This window comes from Mastomys coucha, unplaced genomic scaffold, assembly GCF_008632895.1.
Source record: "Mastomys coucha isolate ucsf_1 unplaced genomic scaffold, UCSF_Mcou_1 pScaffold7, whole genome shotgun sequence".
NCBI classification, from domain to species: Eukaryota; Metazoa; Chordata; class Mammalia; order Rodentia; family Muridae; genus Mastomys; species Mastomys coucha.
In genome coordinates this window covers 14,695,954-14,716,063 of record NW_022196913.1, presented here as the reverse complement: position 1 = coordinate 14,716,063, position 20,110 = coordinate 14,695,954, and the positions used below count along the sequence as shown (strand labels likewise).

At 38.7% G+C, this 20,110-nt stretch overlaps 1 protein-coding gene across 18 annotated transcripts in view; it reads left to right on the top strand.

The window, feature by feature from the left end:
* Positions 1-20,110, top strand: part of Zmynd11 (zinc finger MYND-type containing 11) — an 81,464-nt gene that overhangs the window by 48,871 nt on the left and 12,483 nt on the right. For 10 of the 18 annotated variants that reach the window (XM_031359380.1, XM_031359382.1, XM_031359385.1 and 7 more), the window contains 4 exons: positions 4,973-5,017; positions 7,760-7,921; positions 18,903-18,980; positions 19,478-19,570. In XM_031359380.1, coding sequence (XP_031215240.1) covers positions 4,973-5,017; positions 7,760-7,921; positions 18,903-18,980; positions 19,478-19,570 — 378 coding nt within the window. The remainder of the gene's footprint in view (positions 1-4,972; positions 5,018-7,759; positions 7,922-18,902; positions 18,981-19,477; positions 19,571-20,110) is intronic. The other 8 variants (XM_031359383.1, XM_031359388.1, XM_031359387.1 and 5 more) reach the window with 2 other exon arrangements.

Below are 20,110 nucleotides of genomic sequence, written 5' to 3'. Positions count from 1 at the left end.
AATTAAACTTTAAAATTCTTAAAATGTCTGTTGAAGTAAAGTAGAAGCATCAATTTTTTAAAAATATAATTTATTTTTATTTCATGTGCATTGGTGTTTTGCCTGCATGTATGTATATGTGAGTGAGGGTGTCAGATCCCTTGGAACTGGAATTACACATAGATGTGAGCTGTCATGTAGGTGCTGGGAATTTAACTTGGGTCCTTTGGAAGAACAGCCAGTGTTGTTAACCACTGAGCCATCTCTCCAGCCCAGAAGCATCAACTTTTTATTGACCATATAAGCAGAGTCAGTTTTAGACTTTTTACTTTGTAATCAATATTCTCCATTATAAATCCTGTGAAGAACTTGTCCTTGAAAAGGCTAGTTCTTATCGAAGGTATAAAGAGAAGCTGACTGACTACATGAGTGTCTCACTACCTGGTGATACACCACTTGCCTTGCAGTGAGTGTCCCCATGTCCTTAGGACACCCACAAGGTCATGTGACTAGCATGTCACCTGTAACACAATATGAGAGTCCACTCTGCTCAGGCTTTGTGTATTTGTATTAACACTTGTCATCTGCACACAGAGGCAGGTCTGAGCTATGAACTGACTAGTAAGTACTCTTCACCACAGACACTGTACACTCTGGAATAAAAGGAGTGTACCTCAAGAATGGCTGATGGAAGGAAAGGGCACATTTTATCATTTGCACAAAGTTCAGTGGGCCAGAGGTCTGCATATCGGCATTTGGGACTTTATAGTTTCACTACTTTGTGTGTGATTTCAATCACTTTGGTGACCTAAAACTTGTTTTTAAATTGTGATATGTTGATCACTTCATCCAGAGTTATGATAGACTTTCGTAAGACAGCTGTCTTATTTTTAAGAACAGTGAGAATGTTCTTCTATACCTCTGAGAAGAACATCTGTAAAGCAGAAATGCCTAAACAAGATTACTTCTTGAGTCTCACAGGCTATGTCTCCTGAGTTACTTACGTAGCAGAGGTTGGACAATGCTTGTCTTCACTCCTGTCAAGTGTGGAGAAAGAGAAGGGTACAGTTTCCCTTTCTCCCCCACACTGTGATGAACAGAGCTTACATCATTTGGTGGTATTATATTGTTAATGAGCTCCTACTGCCTCTTCTTCTCTAATGCCGATTTTTAGAACTTGAAACAACTTTAAAAAATGAATGTTGGACCATTATTGTTATTAAGTACAGCAATCATATACTGAAAGTTCACTCCTGTGTGAAACTCTGTCTGTTTTTGAGGATGCTGGCATATTATAACCCTGTATCATTACAATTCCTCCTTCCAGCAGAAATATTCTCAGACGTGTTTCACTAGTGACCTCACATACATATTGCAGCTTCCTGTGTAAAAATGCCAGTTCTGTTGAAGAAACTATGGTAAAGTAGTGCCGTGTTTAAACATCTTCGTGGTCACTTCACGTGTCTATGTGAGATGGTGAATTGAAACAGCAATTACTCACAGCAAGACTACTCCTGTTTCTAAGTGCTCTGCTTACAGAGTAGTCAGTAAATAAGTAAAAACATACACACCAGTCTGTTTTGTAAATGGCATGCACACAGTACTGAGAAACACTTGGGAATTTTTTGTGATCATCTGAAAACTCCTAGATTCATATTAATGGATAGGGTCGAGATAGTTCCTAAAAACATGGTTTCCTTGGATTTTGAAGGTCTGTTGGTAGAGGGCATAGACACACTTTTTTGCCATCTGAACATTTAATACTTTGTTATGTCTTTTTTGAGTTTTTAAAGCTAGCAGTGCTTTTCTGGCGCTCTGTGCAAGATTGGTCCAGTATTGCAAAATAATTAATGAATGCATAATACATATACACATTCACATATACTTGAATGGATACATACCATACAAGCATGCATACATGATCATGTTCATGGATGCTTTATCATCTGATTACCGTAAAACACAGGGTTAGGGGGCCTTATGTAATCCATATTTCTAGCATCTCACCCCCCCTTTAATCTTGCATTTTGAGAACTATGTTTCTTAGGCAGAGTTTTGCAATTACCTAAGGGAGTGAAGTTTAAGATTTTCTAGTTATATTTTTAATCAATATAAGTTAATGCCTCACATATTAACTTCTTTGTTTATAAAGTGTTCACCATGGGTGGAAAGGTGTTTCCAAGATATTTATTGTAAATAGGAAGCAGGTACCATTGAGTTTTGGATCATTTGCAGATAAAATATATACAATATGTATCTTGAAACCAGGTGATCTTATGAACTGTTGGTGATTTCTAACTTCATTGGCAGTCCCTAGGACAAGGCTATACTTTTATTTGTTAAGTGATTTTGATCTGACAGTAAAGAGTTTTGTTGCCAGTGTTGACTATGACTTAAAAGTCCTACACAAAAGTGATGTTACTTCAAAACTGTTTTCTCCTTTCATAGACCTGCTGATTTTGGACTCAGGATCTCATTTCTCTCCTAGTTCTTTTCAATGTAAACATAGGGAATCTACTGAGATCCTCACATTGTAGTTGTATGGAGAATCCTTCTTCCTCTCTTGTCTTGCTCTTGTGAGGCAGAATAATTGCAGATCTGACTAGACTTTTGCCTCATCCTGCTTCCATCTGAGGACGTTCAAGTGAATTGTTCCTGATAGCAGGACTTCTGGCTGCTCTCAGGCCTCAGAGCACTGTTCTAAATAAAAAGCAAGCATTCTACATTTTTCTCTCTGTATTTTATGCTTCTTCATTATTTTAGGTTTTGTATTTTGTGGTTTCCTAAAGAGATGAGGATATTTTATTATAATATTATTTTAGTAATGAATGGGCTGAAATCCCAGCATTATTGACACTTTTGGGGAATGTTATCATCAGGCATTTCCAACTCAAATGGCTAGCTTACAAGAAGTAAGCTGATTTATATTTATCTTGAAATTTAGCTGAGTTCATACCTCTTAAATAAGGCATTGATTAGAATTGATGGTGTGCCCCTCACAGACCTCATTGCCTAAAGCCACAACAAGAGAGGTTTCTCTGGCCTCTGTAGCTTCTCTCTTGAGGAAACATGTTGAAAGGCTGCTGAATTTAAGCTGAATTCAGTACATTGTATACATGTAGAATGCAAATTTAAGAATAGTTTTTTTTTAAACAATTTATATTTTTGCTCTTTTTCTGTTATAGTTATATTTGTCATTATTTGTTTTAAATACCTTAAACAAGAATTTCAATGCACCTTTGATGCTATTGGGGTTTTAAAATGTAAAATATTTTATTCTTCTTACATATGGAATTAAATACATATTCTTTGAATATTCATTCCTAACCTCAAACTCAGATACAAAGAAAAGTAATCAATGTTTTATTTACTGAGTAGCAAGTGAACGCTAATGATTACTAGTTGATTAGAAACCAGTTACACTAGAGTTCTCTGGGATGTTATACCATGGTGTACTGAGACATGACTCTCTATTTGCTCAACAGAATTTTGGGTGGTTCTATGCTTCTCACCATGTGATGTCAGACTATGTGCATGAGTTCCTGCTCTTTAGTCTTCTCTCCTCTGAATTCTGTTTGACTGGGCAACATTATAATTTATTTTCAAGATTTAAAATCACTAACAATATATAAGCATCAAGTCCTTACATAGAAGTGATTAACTGAATTTGTTAACAGAATTAAACTAAGCCTAGAATGGTAGAGTACTCACTTTACAGTATATCTACACTAAAGCTCACCATCTATATACATGCTCAGCAGTATGAAAACATAGGGAATTCAAATGTAAAAACTGCCTTTGGATTATTGAAGAGCCTTGACCAGGATTTGATAATACCCTTTCCAACAGTTTTTTAAATGCTTCCCTTGGTTCATGGCCAAACTTATTTCTGAGCTTCCTTTTTATCCCTGAATTAGAGCTAATTATATTTCCTATTCTACCTTGCTCAGAGAAATGCTGTGAAAATCAGGTATGATAATAAGTTCTAAAGTGCTTGGAAAGAAATGCAGTCATGTGATTAGAAGCCCGTTCCTCATTTATTCCTGTTGTGTGCAATACATAGATAACACTGGCTACCATCTCTTGATGATAACATTCCCCCTAATAACACTGTTAGTGCCACACACTCCTCTGCACACTATGTACTATGCACTCAGTTTTTTCTTACCATGACATGATAAACTAAGAGCTATCATTATATTCATTTTATGGACAGAAAGTGATATACAGAGGAACTAAGCATTCTGACCAAGATTATACAGCCATGAATGTCAGGGCCAGGATTTGAACCAGTTGGGCTCCAGAGTGATAACCAAACAGTAGATTATAGGCTGCTGCCAGATAGAGGAGCCTGTTTTTCTAGGATCTGAGCACAGCCTGTATAAATTACACTCCTAAGCATGTGCATGATAGTGTGCTTCGTACAGACATGCTGTAAGATGACTTCTCTACCATTCTAGATTTAGTTTAATTTTGTTAAGTTTCAGTTAATCATTTACATGTGAGGATTTGATGGTTACATATTTTTAGTGATTTTCAGTGATTTTTAAATATTGAAAATAAACAGTGAGCTATTAAGTTTACTACCTTCACATTTAATAGTCTGATCTTTTTAAACAGTCTAGTGTAATCCAGTTTCAGACCAATCAGACATGCACTTGTGATATTGTACTGCTATGGCTGGTGTGGACTTGCTAATAAGACATTTTCCTAATGTGACTGTAGGTTTCATGATATATGAGTTCCCAGAGAGATTCTCTGTATCTGTCCATAAACCTCCTCTACAATTAGTGACAGCTCTTAAGTTTGCATGCTACTATCTTTTCATTAATGATCAACTAATTAACAGAATTTTCTGTTAACATTGTCTGCCAAATAGTATGAATTGTACTTCAAATAATAAACCATTGTGTGAAATCCCTTTAGCCCTGTATTACCCAATATGAGCAAAATTGTGGTAGAGACCAAGATTATCTTGTTTTTATTTTGAAAGGCCTACAGTACGCAGCCTTTCTCCAGGACAGCAGCCCCAGACAAGGTGAACTAATTTCGCACTATGTTATTTTACTTTAATTCTGCCGGTTGGTTTAGTTTTTTGTCTTTTGTTTCTGTTTTTCTGTTTTTTTTTCTTTGTTTTGTATTTTTGTTTTTTTAATAGAGTTTTACCTTGTTTAGATCAGCTCAGTTATTTCTTTCTAGATGTATGTGTGAAGATGGTACTATCTTACACTGCTTCCAGTTTTGAACTCTGTGTTAGGTGTTAGTAGGCTTGCTCTTTAATGGCATTCTTGTTCTGAAGTGGCATTTTACACATGCTGCTAAAAAGGCTGTTTCCAGAGCATCTGATGACATCTGGTGGCGTCTAGTACAAATGCAGTCTCAGTTTATTGACATATGGTACTGATGGGTAGCAGCCTCATGATTTAAATGATTTCTGTTTGTCTTTAAACAAACTGGAGGCAGCTTGGCCTATGGTCCACATGGCTCATTTTTACCTCAGAAAATATTAATGGATTTGGAGTCCAATTACTTTTGTGCTTGATGTTTGTATGTTTTGTGTATTATGAATACCTTTTGCCATGATTAAAATAACAAGAAGCCTTGTCATCATATGGGTGGGTATATGATGAAGTTAGTAATATCCATCTTAAAAGCATACCCAAGCCAGGCATGGAAATACATGCCTGTAATCCTAGCACTAGAGACTCAACTCTATGGTTCCAGGCCAGCCTAACTATAGCAGTGAGTTATAGTCCTGTTAGTGAGACCCTGTCTTTAAAAACAAAAAAACAAGAAAAATAAAAAATAGAATTAAATTTAAAAGTTCTGCACTTTGCTTCATTGTTAACATATGATTGTATCCCTGCAATTATCTTTAAAAGTATAGAGTTAAAAGTTAGGCAACCCAACATTGTCAGATCCATTTCAGTATCTGTTTAAGAAGTAGGTAAAAAGTGTGGGGTGAGAAGAGGGAGGTAGTGAAATGGAAAAGCTAGAACTGTGTTCTTCTTCCCTTTTAACATCCCAGCATCTACCGCTTGACCCAACGTAGGAAGATGAATTAAAGTAAAAACATTAAATCATGAAGGTTGACAGTTTTTATTATTTAGTCAATATAACCATTAATCTCTTAAAGATATTTTCAAACAACTATAAGAATTAAATACTTTGTTTTAAGGTTTAAATAAATTATTTAATTAAAAAATAGAATAGACTTTTAAAACCTATTTTTATTATACTTATATATATTTAATATATTACAATTTTTAAAATATGAAAATGAGATAGGTACTATACAATGTATGTATGAGATGTCTATCTGAAATAGATATATCAGTGACTAATTTTGATTGAGCTAAGTACTACATACATGTCTTTGTGGTATCCCTGAGTCAGACATGGCAGTGTAAATTTTTTTTCTGAGTCTTTGTAAGATTAGAGTTTGCAAGGGATATACAGCTTCAGTGAGGAACCGAAAAATGATCCTCTTTTTCTTTATTGTTCTGGTCAGTGAAGACCATCCATTTCTTAATGAAATATAAAGGCAGAAAGTTTACATTCCTAGAAAATAGACTACTACTCTGCTCTGGTCATGACTCTGGGTGTGGGTTGGAAGACATACATTTTGAACATAACTGACTCTGTGCTCTTAGTGAGTGGCTGGTGGCATTCACATGTGGCTGAAGTAGTCAATGTGTATTGATTGCTACTTTGAACTCCATTTGCTGGAATAATATAATTATCTGAGAAAATGATGAAGCCACTCATCCTTGGAAAGAGTACAGATATACATACAAATAATTGGTAGCTGAACTCAACTGTGGAATGTCAGGATTCCCACTGGAAGTAGCTTTGGTGGTGGTAGCCTCTGTTTTTCCCTTTGTTCATTTGGGTTTCATTTTACACAGACAAAAGAAGTCAGAGTAACCTTTACTCTGAAGTGTGATTTTTAGGAAAAGGGAAGAACAACATTTATAAAGAATGAATTCTCCTCTAGGAGCAAATCGAACAGTCTTTGTGTTCCATACTAGCCTGTCCTGGCTGTCCAGAGACCTCACAACTCAGAAGTGCTGGGGACTGCTAGTGCGGCTTCCCTGCTTGCTAGGACCAGATGCACCAAGAATCAGCCTTCTTCCTCTTGGCTTATATGGTAATCAGTCTCTTTTAGATGGTGTGACTAAACCTTTAGTTTCACATTTTCAGTTTATTTTTCTAAATCTAACAGATCCAGAATATTTGGTGACCTGTCAGGACATGTGCATTTTGATAGTTGTTATTTTCAGTTAAGTATTGAATACAGTGGCTGAGATAAAAAGCATAGTGAGCACCAGCACTGGTGACATAGTGACTGCACCTATCCCCATAGCACGTCAACACTTATTTTGTAATCTGTAAAAAGCAGGACAAAACACAGGTTTGTTTGTTGGAAATATAAAGCCCCTGGTTGATGTGAGGCACTCAGCTTATAATAGATATTATTCCTTAGATTTTAGTTTTAAATGAAAGATAATATTAGACCTGGGATTGACTCTGGACATAATTTACTTCGGAGTTGTTTGCTATCAGATCACCGTAAGGTATTTTTGAGTATTGATACTACATAGGAGAGAATCAAAATTTAAAGTAAATTTCTAGGTATTTTCTCTCTTGTTTTAACACATAAAATGTCTTAAAAATGTTTATAATGCCTAACTTGTGATGGACTTTAGTTTCAATTTTGTTCTTAGTTATTGAAGATATTGACAAAATGTCATACAAAATTATTTTGTATTTTTTGTAGGACTGGGAAACAGAAACTCATGACTGGTATTGTTTTGAATGCCATTTGCCTGGAGAGGTGTTGATATGTGACCTGTGTTTTCGTGTGTATCATTCCAAGTGTTTGTCTGATGAGTTCAGGCTTAGAGACAGCAGTAGTCACTGGCAGTGCCCAGTTTGCAGGGTGAGTACCTATGAGCTTTCATGTGCTGGTCAGAGGGTTGAAATTAATGAATATTAGTGTCTCCAAGGTGACCCAGTTGGTCTTGCCAGGTGAATGATGAACCCTGGAGGGTGGGGGTTCCTTGCTGAAATGACTGACAAATGAACACAATATTCATAAATGGGCATCACAGGTACGCCCCATGTTTCAGGGTGCATATTTCGAGAATTTTAATCATATAGAAATATCTTCTCTTCACATATTTTACACCTATTTCTAGATCATGTGATTGCTTTAAAGGCTAGCCTTTCAGAACATGAACTGTTTGCCACATCAAAGTCTGTTCAATAATGACTTTGTAATGCCTGGCAGAGTTGATGCCACTGAGCACATCTCAGCAAGAGGCACAGTGTTGGAGTGCTCTTTATCAACTTCCCATCTTAGAGGTGGAAGGCGCTTTTTCTTTCTGTCCTCAGGATGGTTTGTTGGTTTTTTTTTGTTTTGTTTTGGTTTTTTGTGCTTATATTTTCTGTGGCGGGTGAAGGGATGGGACAGTTGCACGCTAAGAATTTTAATTAAAGTAAAATGTATTGTGCGGTTGGCAAAATACATATTTAGCACAATAATTTCCTCACTGAAGAATATGCATGCTGTGAGACTGTAGTGTGTCTGTACATAAGCAACGTGTGCTAAGTTCTACACTCCCAGGGCACTCACTGATGGCGATAGTACAGACTTGTTCGATTGCTTTATAATTTGTTTTATAATTTGTGTTGCTCAGCTGTATAGCTGGAACCACAGCATTGGTTGCCTGTAAGGTCAGATTCTTAGTATGCCTTAAATAATACTTCAGTCATTGGAATGTTTATTTACTTGCTTAAAAATTTTATTTTTACTATTTTCTTTTATTTTTTAATGTCAGTCAAAGATTTCATCTGGACATGATCAGTGACTGTCCACACTCATCTTAGTCCTCCATAGTAACCAAGTCGTTGGTCACCTCAGCCCTTTCACATGGGGTTTCCTCCGTTACTGAGGTCTTGATTACTTGAGCCCACTTAGCTTAAAAAGTAGACAGAAGACAGTTAGGATAGCATTAAAAGCAAAAAACAAAAACCCCAAAACCCTTTGTTTCAAGGTGAATTATTAGGAAATGTGAGAAAGAATCAACAAATAAATCTGGCTGTATCAGTGTCAAGGCTGAGGTTGGAGATTTCTTCCAGACAGATATTTAATGCACACGCTGTCCCCAGGAAAGTAGTGCAGACGTGGCCTCAGCCACCATTCTAAGCAGGGTTGAGTCACTTGAGTTCTGTGTTCATGGATTTTGATCATGCTTCTTAAAAGCAAATACATATCTCTTATCTTTTAGGAAATAACCCTTGACCTCTCACAAGGAAGAGCTGGGCCTGGTGGTACAGGCCTGTAACCCAGCTGCTCAGGACTGCTGGGCCTACAGAGTAAGTTCAGGGCCATCCTAGGGAAACCAGTGAGGCCCTGTCAGCAAAAACAAGCAAGCCAGCAAGCACACAAAAGCTAAAAGAGGACTTTTATATATAGCTCAGCAGGAGTTTCCTCAGCAGCTTCCCTAGCCTGTGTGACAGCCTGGAGTCACCCTGTGCATAACCCCAAGGAGAACAGACTGAACATACTAAAGTAGTTAAGAACATCAGGGGAGGGGCCACCTGCCCACACCTTCAGGTTCCTACACTTCATATTCAGTTCTTCTTGCCATAGCAAGGGGTTTCGGTAAAGGCACTGAGTTTTGGGGCAGCTTGAGCACAATGGGGGTTTTGCATTATTTATATGAGACAGAGATGGAATCATACTTTGAAGAAAATAGTATGTATGAAGTTCTGTTTCAGTTTTTTGTCCACAGTTGCTCTGCTGGGTTCTGATTAGTTGTTTGCTTGTTTGTTTTTTAACTTCATTGTTAACTGACTGAGAAATGCATGGCTTTTGTTTTTCCTTGTTTAGAAGCTTTTATGATATGAGGATATAACTGTATTTATGCAAATGATACTGTAAGTCATAAAAGCTTGTAAATTATGTGTTTATAGCATAGTCTGTGAACTGTCCCCATCAGGAAGCCCATGCTTGAGACTGAATTTGGGGAATTTCACCTTTATCTCTGAAGCCTCCAAAGAAACCATCATTTCTAAGTTCTGCTGTTTTGATAAGTTTTTGTTCAAGAAAAAAAAAGATAATTGGTGATGATTATTTTTCTAGTATGAAAATGAACAATAACCTTAAAATTGCAATGGCAATTGAAATGTGTATCAGGTGAAATTTTTGGTTAATGTAGTTTTTAAAACAAAACCAAAATTTCTATAAAAATCATGTTTAAAATTTAACAAATGTATGTCCAGATCGAACTATTCTTGGACTCAGCGAGTTTTGCATTCACAGACAAAAACCCTAAAACTCTGGTTCCAATCAGAATCAACTTTCCAATCTCTTTCCCTCTAATTCCCCAAATGGGGAAGGTTGGATAATTACACATACAAACAAGGAATTCTGTAGAGAAGAACCTTATTTCCAGTCAGGCAAAAATAGAACAGAAGCCAATCATTCCTACAAAGCTGTAAGTTTAAAGCAGCCATGTCTCTGATAATTGGTAAAGATTACAGACTTTGTTGTACCTTAGGTCACAGGTGGGTGACATCACTAGGAGTAGGCTGTGTCCCAGCTGTCAGTTATGCTACCAGACCAATCACCTGTGTCTCAGGTCTGAGGTTGAGAAGACAGTGTGCTCCATTCTCAGTCAAAGTAATTTTACCAGTTCTCATACTTATTAACCTTAGGAATCCTACATCTCACAGAGTGTTCCTTTACAATGCCTGCTTTCGAAACAATGTTACCTTGCAGGCACAGCCAGTTATTTTTAAAAAGTAGCTCATGAATATCTGTCTAACTTTGAGAAAAATATCCTCAACATCTAGTCTTATACTCTTGTTCCTGTGAAATTATTTAGAAAAAGTTTTACAATCGTTTTTAAAAACTTTGCAGTAAAGTATTCAGGTAACATAGAAGTAAGAAAAGCAAACCCACAGAATTCCTTTTTTGTAGGTGATGTTCTTCAGACTTTTTGTGCTGTGTATATTCTGTGTGTGAATTATGTGCATTACTGGATACGGTCACCTTGTCTCCAAACATCCTCTGTGTAGAGTTTGCAGGAGAGAAAGCATAGGCCCCTCATCCGACCGGGTCTTACCTGTGTGTCTTTGTGTGCCACTGTCACCCCACATGGACAGCTCCTCACAGATGCACTCACACTGCTGTGGGAATCACACTTGGCATTGCACAGTTTTTAATCAGCCATTTGGTTTCTGTCAGCTGTCTCCTTTTCACTTCTCTTCATTTTCATTATTGTTTCCAAATTACAAAGTTATTTTCCTCTTTGATGCCATAGTGGTAGGCTTGTGCATGTATGTTTGTGTAGTGCATTCTTATTAGCCTGGTAGCTTCTCGAGAAAAAAAAATCACAGGACTGTTTGAATGAAACCTGTAAACATTATTTTTGGACTAAGGAAATTTGGGATCAGAATAAAATCAGGAACCATGGTTCCAATCAGAATCAATTTTCAGTTTACCTTTTCCTCTTAATGTTTTGAAAGAATATAGAATATACAGATAAGGAACTTTTGAGCATTGTTTGATATACAGGCATGGTGGTCTGTCATCAAAAACTCCAAACTACTTGCTAGGGTGGCACCATATTGCCTTTTGGCATAATGCTCCCTGTTAATCTGCAGTGGTGGAAGGGGTCTCGTGCTGTCCAGTATGATCCTCCAGCCGGATGTGATGTGACTGCCAGAGCAGACAGTGTTGTTCTTAAACATTCATGGAACCTTGTACAGCCCTAAGAGAAGCATCTTCTAATGTGAAAATGTCATTCTTGCCAGAGTAGTCTGGCTTTTGCCTACTCATCAAATCCCTCTATCACTTTATGAATTCTAAAGGAGGCCCAGGTAGTGGTGGCACACACCTTTAATCTCAACATTCAGGAGGCAAAGGCAGATAGATCTATGAGTTCAACACTACCCTGGTCTATCGAATGAGGTCCATGACAGCCAGGGCAACACAGAGAAACACTGTCTAAGGAAGTAAGAAATGAAGGGAGGGAGGGAGGGAGGAAGAAAGAAAGTCTAAAAGTAGACATAGACATTCTCCTAGTGTACAGATTCTGTAGCGAGCTGTCTGGGCGAGGAGTCACCTTACTATCTGAGCAAGTGACACTTACTGTTGGTCCCTCGTGAAACATCAGAAGACTAAGAGAGGAGTAGTATCATAAAGCAGGGAAAATGTCTAACAGAGATAGGGTTTCAGAGTGGGGCCCATCTTCTTCTCCTTCCTTTTAATATATTCATTCTCCTCTATAGGTTCATTTTGGTTTTTTTTTTTTTTACTAGGAGTTGTAGATTCCTGTAGTGTCACAGGTTAAATTCATAAACACATTTTACCCTGTGTACTCTAGTGTACATTGGCAGCAGTTAGGACTCTGAGTTGTTATGTGATTCTATAGTCAGTGACTATGACGCAGGCAGTAGTCAGCAGGTCTGGGTGAGCTCCTTGTTCCCGTCTGCTTCTGGGCCTCGGATAGAATACTGTTTGCAGATTTGCCCACAAGGAATAACAAAAATACCACTTGACTGTTCATCACCTCATCTGACTAAACCACATCACTTTACATCCCATATAGTGTGTGTGTGTGTGCGCGCACCACACACATATCACATATACCACACACTGTGTACACATACTACATACCAGATAAAACAAATACACATATCACAATACACCAGACATTTTAGACATCACATACGCTACACTAGATATTTTACACACACAAATCCACACATCTCCCCCACATACACACAAACCACACACTATACCAGACATCACAACCAGATATTAGTCACTGGACATGCACATCACATACATTGCATACTACTTTTGAATGAAAAGGATCCTCTTAAAGCATGAAACATAAGATTGTTCCCATAGGTCCTTTAAAAAGCTGGAAAGTACTCATCCCTTCTTAAATATCTATGTGGCATTTTTCTCTGTGAAAAAAAATGTTTGTATTAATTGCATGGTAAATTAATGTAGCCCAGTAGTAAAATATAAAAACATAAGAGATATAAGAAAACAAAAGTAGAGCCGGGCGGTGGTGGTGCACGCCTTTAATCCCAGCACTTGGGAGGCAGAGGCAGGCAGATTTCTGAGTTCGAGGCCAGCCTGGTCTACAGAGTGAGTTCCAGGACAGCCAGGGCTACATAGAGAAACCCTGTCTCGAAAATCCAAAAAAAAAAGAAAAGAAAAGAAAAGAAAAGATCATCATCATCATCATCATCATCATCATCATCATCATCATCATCATCATCATCATCATCATCATTATATAATGCCTTGGGTCTGAGCTACAAAGTTCCTTGAGTTTGCAGCTTGTGGTTCCCTAGCCCTTTGCCTTAACTCTGAAGAGTCCACTGAGGCCTCTAGCCCAAGTCTCTGTGCTGCCACAGCTTCTTCTGAACACATGCCAAGGGATAGATCCTGCCAAAACAAAGAAAAAACCTTTAGAAGTACACATGTGGATGGGCTGGGGAGATGGCTCAGTGCTTCAGAGTGGATACTGTTCTGAGGACCCAGGTTCAATTCCCAGTACTCCACAACAGGCAGATTATAACTGCTTGTAACACCAGCTCCAGAGCTCCTTCTCAGACACCGGCCTTTTAAAGTTAACTTTTAAGTCCTCTGTCAAGCCCCTGCTGCCTTTTCTGTCAAACGTGGGTTGCAATGTGCCCATTAGGCAGGTGAAAATCAAAGGACCAGAACTTGTCTACTACTAAAGCTAACCATAGAGTGTCTATGTGGCAGAGCAGCAGGGGCCGAGTGACTGCTCAGAGGACCTATGTGGAAGCAAGCCCACTAACTGCAGGGTTGAGGTACTTGAAAGTTGTCTCATGGAAGAAGAGCTGGGACTACTTATGTACCTGCTTTGTGCTTTGGGGACACAGGTACATTGCTCCCAATGAAGTAGGACCAAATGAGACATGAAAGCTATTTAGATGCAATTCCCCGTTCATGTATCTGCTTTGAAATGGCTACTCTTGTTGTTTGGTCAGTTCACTTTTATGAATGTGAGCAACTTATTTATATTTTTACCCCAAAAGTAAATACCTTTGCTTTCAAGGTCCATATTAACAAACCTAGAATGGATATTTGGCTTTTAAGGAAATAGAAGTAGAAGCTGTTATTTTTTAAATGGTGAGTAATACCGAAAATAATGACCACTGATCAAATTAAAGATACCTGTATCTCATAAATTTAAAGAGAAATAGAAAATTATTTTAATGCTGCCTGAATCATATACTGTCATAGATGGTTTTGCTGCTCCTTATGGGCTCAGGCAGACAGAAAAGAAATAAGAACTCTGAAAAGGGGAGAAGCTGTTCAAATTGAGTCTAAGACAGAAAGTGTGAACTCCTGAGTATAGTTATTTAATCACTATTGAAGCTACCTAGACCCACTCTGGTAAGGAAAGAAGTCGCATGGGTTATACATTGCATTTCCATGGTAAATGTAGCAGAGTTAGGGTAAGCAGGCTTGGAACCAAGCGGCAAGCACGGGGTGGCAGGTTTGGGGCAATAGTGTATTAGATCTTGTGACTTCTCTTTTGGAGGCTGGGCAGCAAGTTAACTGAACTTTATTATAGTTTTTCTTTAGATTTATTTTTATGTAATATGTTTGGTGTTTTGCCTGCATGTATGTCTGTGCACTACATGTATGCCTGGCCTCTGGTCCAGAGTCCCTGGAACTGGAGATGAAGATGGTTGCGAGCCATCATTATGGGTCCTTGGAATCAAACCCAGGTCTTCTGCAAGGACAAGTGCTCTTAATAAATAAAATCATTGAGTCTGCATGAAGTTTATTGTTATGAGAAGATAACGCTTATGCTTTTCCTGTAGTGGCTGGGTATGATCTTAAGCAAAACTTGTTTAGTGTTTGTAGTATTAGTGAATAGAAAATACGTAATTTCTCCTTGTTCACAGTGTAGATGGTGTTGGGTTGGAGGGATTTGGAGCTCTGCAGGCAGAGGTCTCACTGCATGCCTTTCTTCTTAAAAACAGAACAACTAGCGAAGAGTACATTGGCACAAAACAGAAAAGGAGAGTGAGCAAGAGGGCTCAGTGGGTAAAGGTCCTCTGCTGCCTAGCTTGGGAACCTAAGATCCATCCCCAGGATGTAACATGGTAGGAGGAGAACACTAACTCCCTCCAGTCATCCTCTGACCTCTCTCTGTGTGTTAGTGCTGTATTTGGCAATTCTGCAGGACTGGCCTCTTGACCAGGGAGAACCATGCCAATGAACTTTTATTCACTTTGATTGAAGAAGTTTAAGGCCTGCCAGTGGAGAGCAAGCATAATCTTCAAAGGTAGTAAAGGAGTTAGAGAAAGGATGGTGTGTGTGTGTCCGTGTAGCTGTTTGTGATTCTGACAGTCATGCTTGCTTTAAAAGCTGATCCTCCATGGTTTGGAGTAGCTTTTCCTCTATTAAGATGTCTGGGTGTCCTAATGGCCCTCCACCTATACCCCTGTGTCAGTGGCCCAGCAGACACCCGTCTTTGTTTCCAAAGGTCTCTCTCTCAGCAGTCTTGTTCTGTGGAGTTTTTTTTCCTTTTGGGTTTTTGATAACAAGGTATTTCCATATATTCTTGGCTGCCCTCCTGGAACTCTCTGTGTAGACTAGGCTTTCCTTGAACTCACAAAGATTTCATGCTCTGCCTCCCAAGTGCTGAGATTAAAGGTGTGCATTAGCACACATGCCTTCTGTCGGTTTCTTTTATAAAATACTAAACCTGAGATATCCCTGGTAATCGGGAGAAAACCTACAAGACCCTCAGGTATAAAAAGCCTCTAGAAGCCTGCATTTTGTTCCCATACATCCCTGGGAGAGGTTCTGCTTCTGTTGAGCAGCACTCCCCACACACTTTGGGAGACAAATTCAATCACTCTGTGAGTTCAGACACAGCTCTGTGGTCACTACCATCAGTCACTGTATATGATTGAGAGCAGCTTCAGTGTCTAGAGGATTTCTTTTCTGTTGGCAGAAAAGAGGAATTGGGTTTCCTGTAAAAAGTATGTACTCCACAAACTGGTCTCCCAGTGGAATTCTTTTGGGTCAAACCCATATGACCAAGGACACTGAAGTTGTTACTGTAGTAGCTAAAATGAGCCCACAAATGCTTAAATCAGAGCCGCTCTCCACAGTGTATTTATTTGATGCACACAATGAATAGCAGAGCAAAGTTGGGCAAGGATGGAAAAGACACTCAGGTGGATTGTGATGTGACCTTCAAAAGTTGTTTTTGAAGGCTCACTACTTTAGCAGAAGTGCAGCAGCAGGTAGAATTTCAAGTCCTGCCTCAGTGTGTACTATGATTTTGGATTTTGTTTTGTTTTGTTTTGTTTTTTGGGTGTGGGTCACATTGAGGACAGTATGTAGATTATAAACACCTAGTCTCTTCCTTCAGCTAGCCTGATCAGAACCCTGTGAGTGACTTATAGACACTGAAGTTTTCCTTTAAGGAGAGATGTAGGTTAGAAGAGCATACACAGCTCCCCCTGTGGCATCCAAGTACCACACAGGGCATGTTCCAGCACAGCTGGCACTGTCCCTTCCCTTCTGTCACGGGAGAGTTTGCTTGTCCTAGGACTTTATGTAAATGGACACTGACATTGTATTTAAAGGCTTCTCGGCTGTGATAGACTAAAATGTAAAGTCTAAGGCTGAGGAAAACTTGTCAGGCAAGGTAAGAGTTTCCTGACATGAAGATTATGTCAGAAGGTGTCTGGTCAGTTTGCACTGGATGTAGCTAAGAAAGTGAGCCCTATCTGTTTGGCCTTTCCTGTCACTCTGTTCTGGAATAGTGACTTCTCAGCCTTATTACATCTTCACTTGTAACTGCAGCCACTCGCTGCAGACAGATTTCAGCAGAGGAAGAATGAGTTGGCATTCTCTGTCCGACTGTGTATTCCAGTGAAATTAAAGTTCCAGACTCAGACTCTTTTCCCAAGTAGCACTGCTGTGTACGGCTATGCTCATAAGTAACCCTGACCACACAGATAAAGCCAGAAAGAGCTGAACACAGACTCCTTAAGGAGGTGATGATGTGGCAAGAGAGGAAAGGAGTTCCCTCAACCTTAGTAGGGTTTCCTTGCTACTGCAGAGTGTTTAAAGACAGAAGAATCTCGTGAAGATGTTTTAACCATAGTGATATTCCAGTTGCATCTGATTTTTGCACATAGAAAAGACACTGTTGCTTTATTTTGTATGGTACTGGCATCAAAAGAAATTAGATTTAAGTCACCAGAGTAAAATATTCCATAGGATTATGTTTAGAACAAGTTTGAGTAACTCAAAGGATGCTTCAGAAAAGATAGCTGCTCCTGCCATGTTCGATTTGTGCAAAGCTAGCTTCAGGATTTAGTGAGTATACTTTAGTACTTCAAGAGGGTTGGTTATGTGTTTCATTGAAATGAGTTACCTACCTACAAACCATAACCCAACCAATAGCATTTCAAGACTCTTGGAGGTTAGCAGCATTAATGTGTCCACAGTGTGGTAGAGTAGACCTGACAGGGCGGCTTGCTTAGGAGCATGTGTCTCCATGTGCATTTTTATGGGTTGTAGACTTGTTTTTCTGAATGCTGACAAAAAGCACATCTCCCTCATTTCACACCATGTCTAACCGCTTACCATCTGTGCTGCACAATGGCATAAGCTATAGGGCTGGGGGGGGGGGGACACATGGAGTGTGCTTCACTTTGACAGAGAGTCCAGGTGGGAGATGTAAATGGAGGGAAAGCTAGGTCCTAGGTGGCAAATATCTGAGCAAAGTATGATCTGTGTCTGTAATACCAGCACTCAGCCAGGTGAGTTCAATGCCAGGCTGGCTACATTGCAAGTTTCAGGCCAACCTTGCTTATATAATGAGACCCTATTTCAAAAAATAAAAGAAATACCTGAGATTGTTCCTTGGTAGTAAAATAGTCAAATGTTATTAGATATTTTTATATGCATATGTAGTGAACCTGGAAATATTTCTTTTCCTCTCCATGTTTAGTATATTAAAATTACTTTGTGTATGTAAATACCTGAGTGTATAGCTTTCTGGTAGAAATGATATTAGCAGTGAAAAATCGTAATCTAGTGGCTGAAAGGTTGTGACATTCATTAAACTGGCCAGGCACATTCATCCTGCAGCAGTGTGATGTAACAGTGCCTGCTGTGTGCCTTAATTCTGACACACATCTAAAAATGACAGGAAATCTGAAATCCAGTTTTCTTGAGAGATAAATAAAATAATCTAATTAGTAAAAATTTATATTTCTACTAGTTTGGTGTATGAGCTAATCATACTTATAGCATGAAAAACAGATATGTTAGTGTAGCCTCTAAGCATAGTTCATCAACATATTAGTTTTAACAAAATATGATATATTGAAACTATCTGTTTGGTAGTGTCAATTTACACTGTTCCTAAAAGACTTTAACTGCTGATCTTTGGTAAACTTAGAGATTCTTTGTTACATATATTATTTCTTTTCATTAGAAAATGCTTTGAGCCGGGCGGTGGTGGCACATGCCTTTAATCCCAGCACTTGGGAGGCAGAGGCAGGTGGATTTCTGAGTTCGAGGCCAGCCTGGTCTACTGAGGGAGTTCCAGGACAGCCAAGGCTACACAGAGAAACCCTGTCTCGAAAAAAAAATGCTTTGAAGTTAAAATACTAAGAAAAGGGAAATTTTTCATTTCATAAGCAGTATGTCAAGTACAGCATATTTTTCAATTCCCATCTTTTTGAGGGAAATACTACTCATGTAACTACCACAGACTTCAAGTGATGGAAGTAGTCTAACACATTATTTGCATGCTGTAGTCCTTTTACATATGGACATGTAAGTGACAGGCTCGTCTGGCCTCTTCTTTTTCCCCCAGAGCATTAAGAAGAAGCATTCTAACAAGCAGGAGATGGGCACTTACTTGAGGTTCATCGTCTCCCGCATGAAGGAGAGGGTGAGTGTATGCTCTGGCTGTTTGTACTGTGGCAGTGGGAACCATGGCAACTTGTGCTGACATATTTGTCTATGGTCTGGTTTGATTTCCAAGATAAGATTTCTCTATGTAGCCCACACTAGACTTGAATGCATGATTCTCTTGCCTCAGCCTCCTGAGACAATTTGGTTGCTGCTTTATTCATTATCTACAACAAATGTTTTTGTGTTGGGCTGAACTTTGCCTTTTCTTTGTATTTGTGTTTGACATAAGCATTTTATTGGCTGTATTCAATTAAAACATATTTTAAATATTAATTTATCAAAATGAACATTTGCATTAGTTATTGTGCAAATGGCATTTCTTAAATAGCTCTTCTGTCAAACCTTGAAGAATGCCACATTACATTAACTGTACACATTCTCCATTGATTATAAAGAATGCCTAAGATTATAAAATATTTTGACTTTTAGGAATTGGTGTTTTACATGTCACTTTATATATCTAAAACCTTTTAGGCTATAGACCTCAATAAAAAAGGGAAGGACAGTAAGCACCCGATGTACCGGAGGCTGGTCCATTCAGCTGTGGACGTCCCTACCATACAAGAGGTAACTTGGCTCCTTTACTTCCACTTCCCTGTGTCTATAACTACCAGGTGAGAGGGTAAGTAGCAGCATGCATGATGGCGGTGGCTGTGGCAGCCTGGTATACCATGCATCTGTGCCACCATTCCTGCTGATTGACACAGTCCTACCTATAAATGTCATACCATAATGCAAAGTTTGAAAGTCATGGCTTTCAGCCACTTATAGCCTCTGATATTTGCTGATTACAGGGAGCACATTCTAGCCAGGGAAGGTTGACATTTCGTATGTAAAGTATTAATTTCTAAACTACTAATTTCTACTTTAGCAGTGTACTTGGGAGTTTCAGGTAAAACTGGGGGTGTAGAATGGATTTACTGTCTTGGGAAACCATAAAATTGAGGTTGAAACTAGAAGTAATTCATAGATCTTTGAAACTTGCAAACAGTTACTTTTGACCATATTTACCTTCTCCTCGAACTGTTCCCAGATCCAACCCCTTTTCTCATCCACCCAACTTTATATCCTCTTTTAAACCATCAAGTCTAATTTGTGCTGCCAATA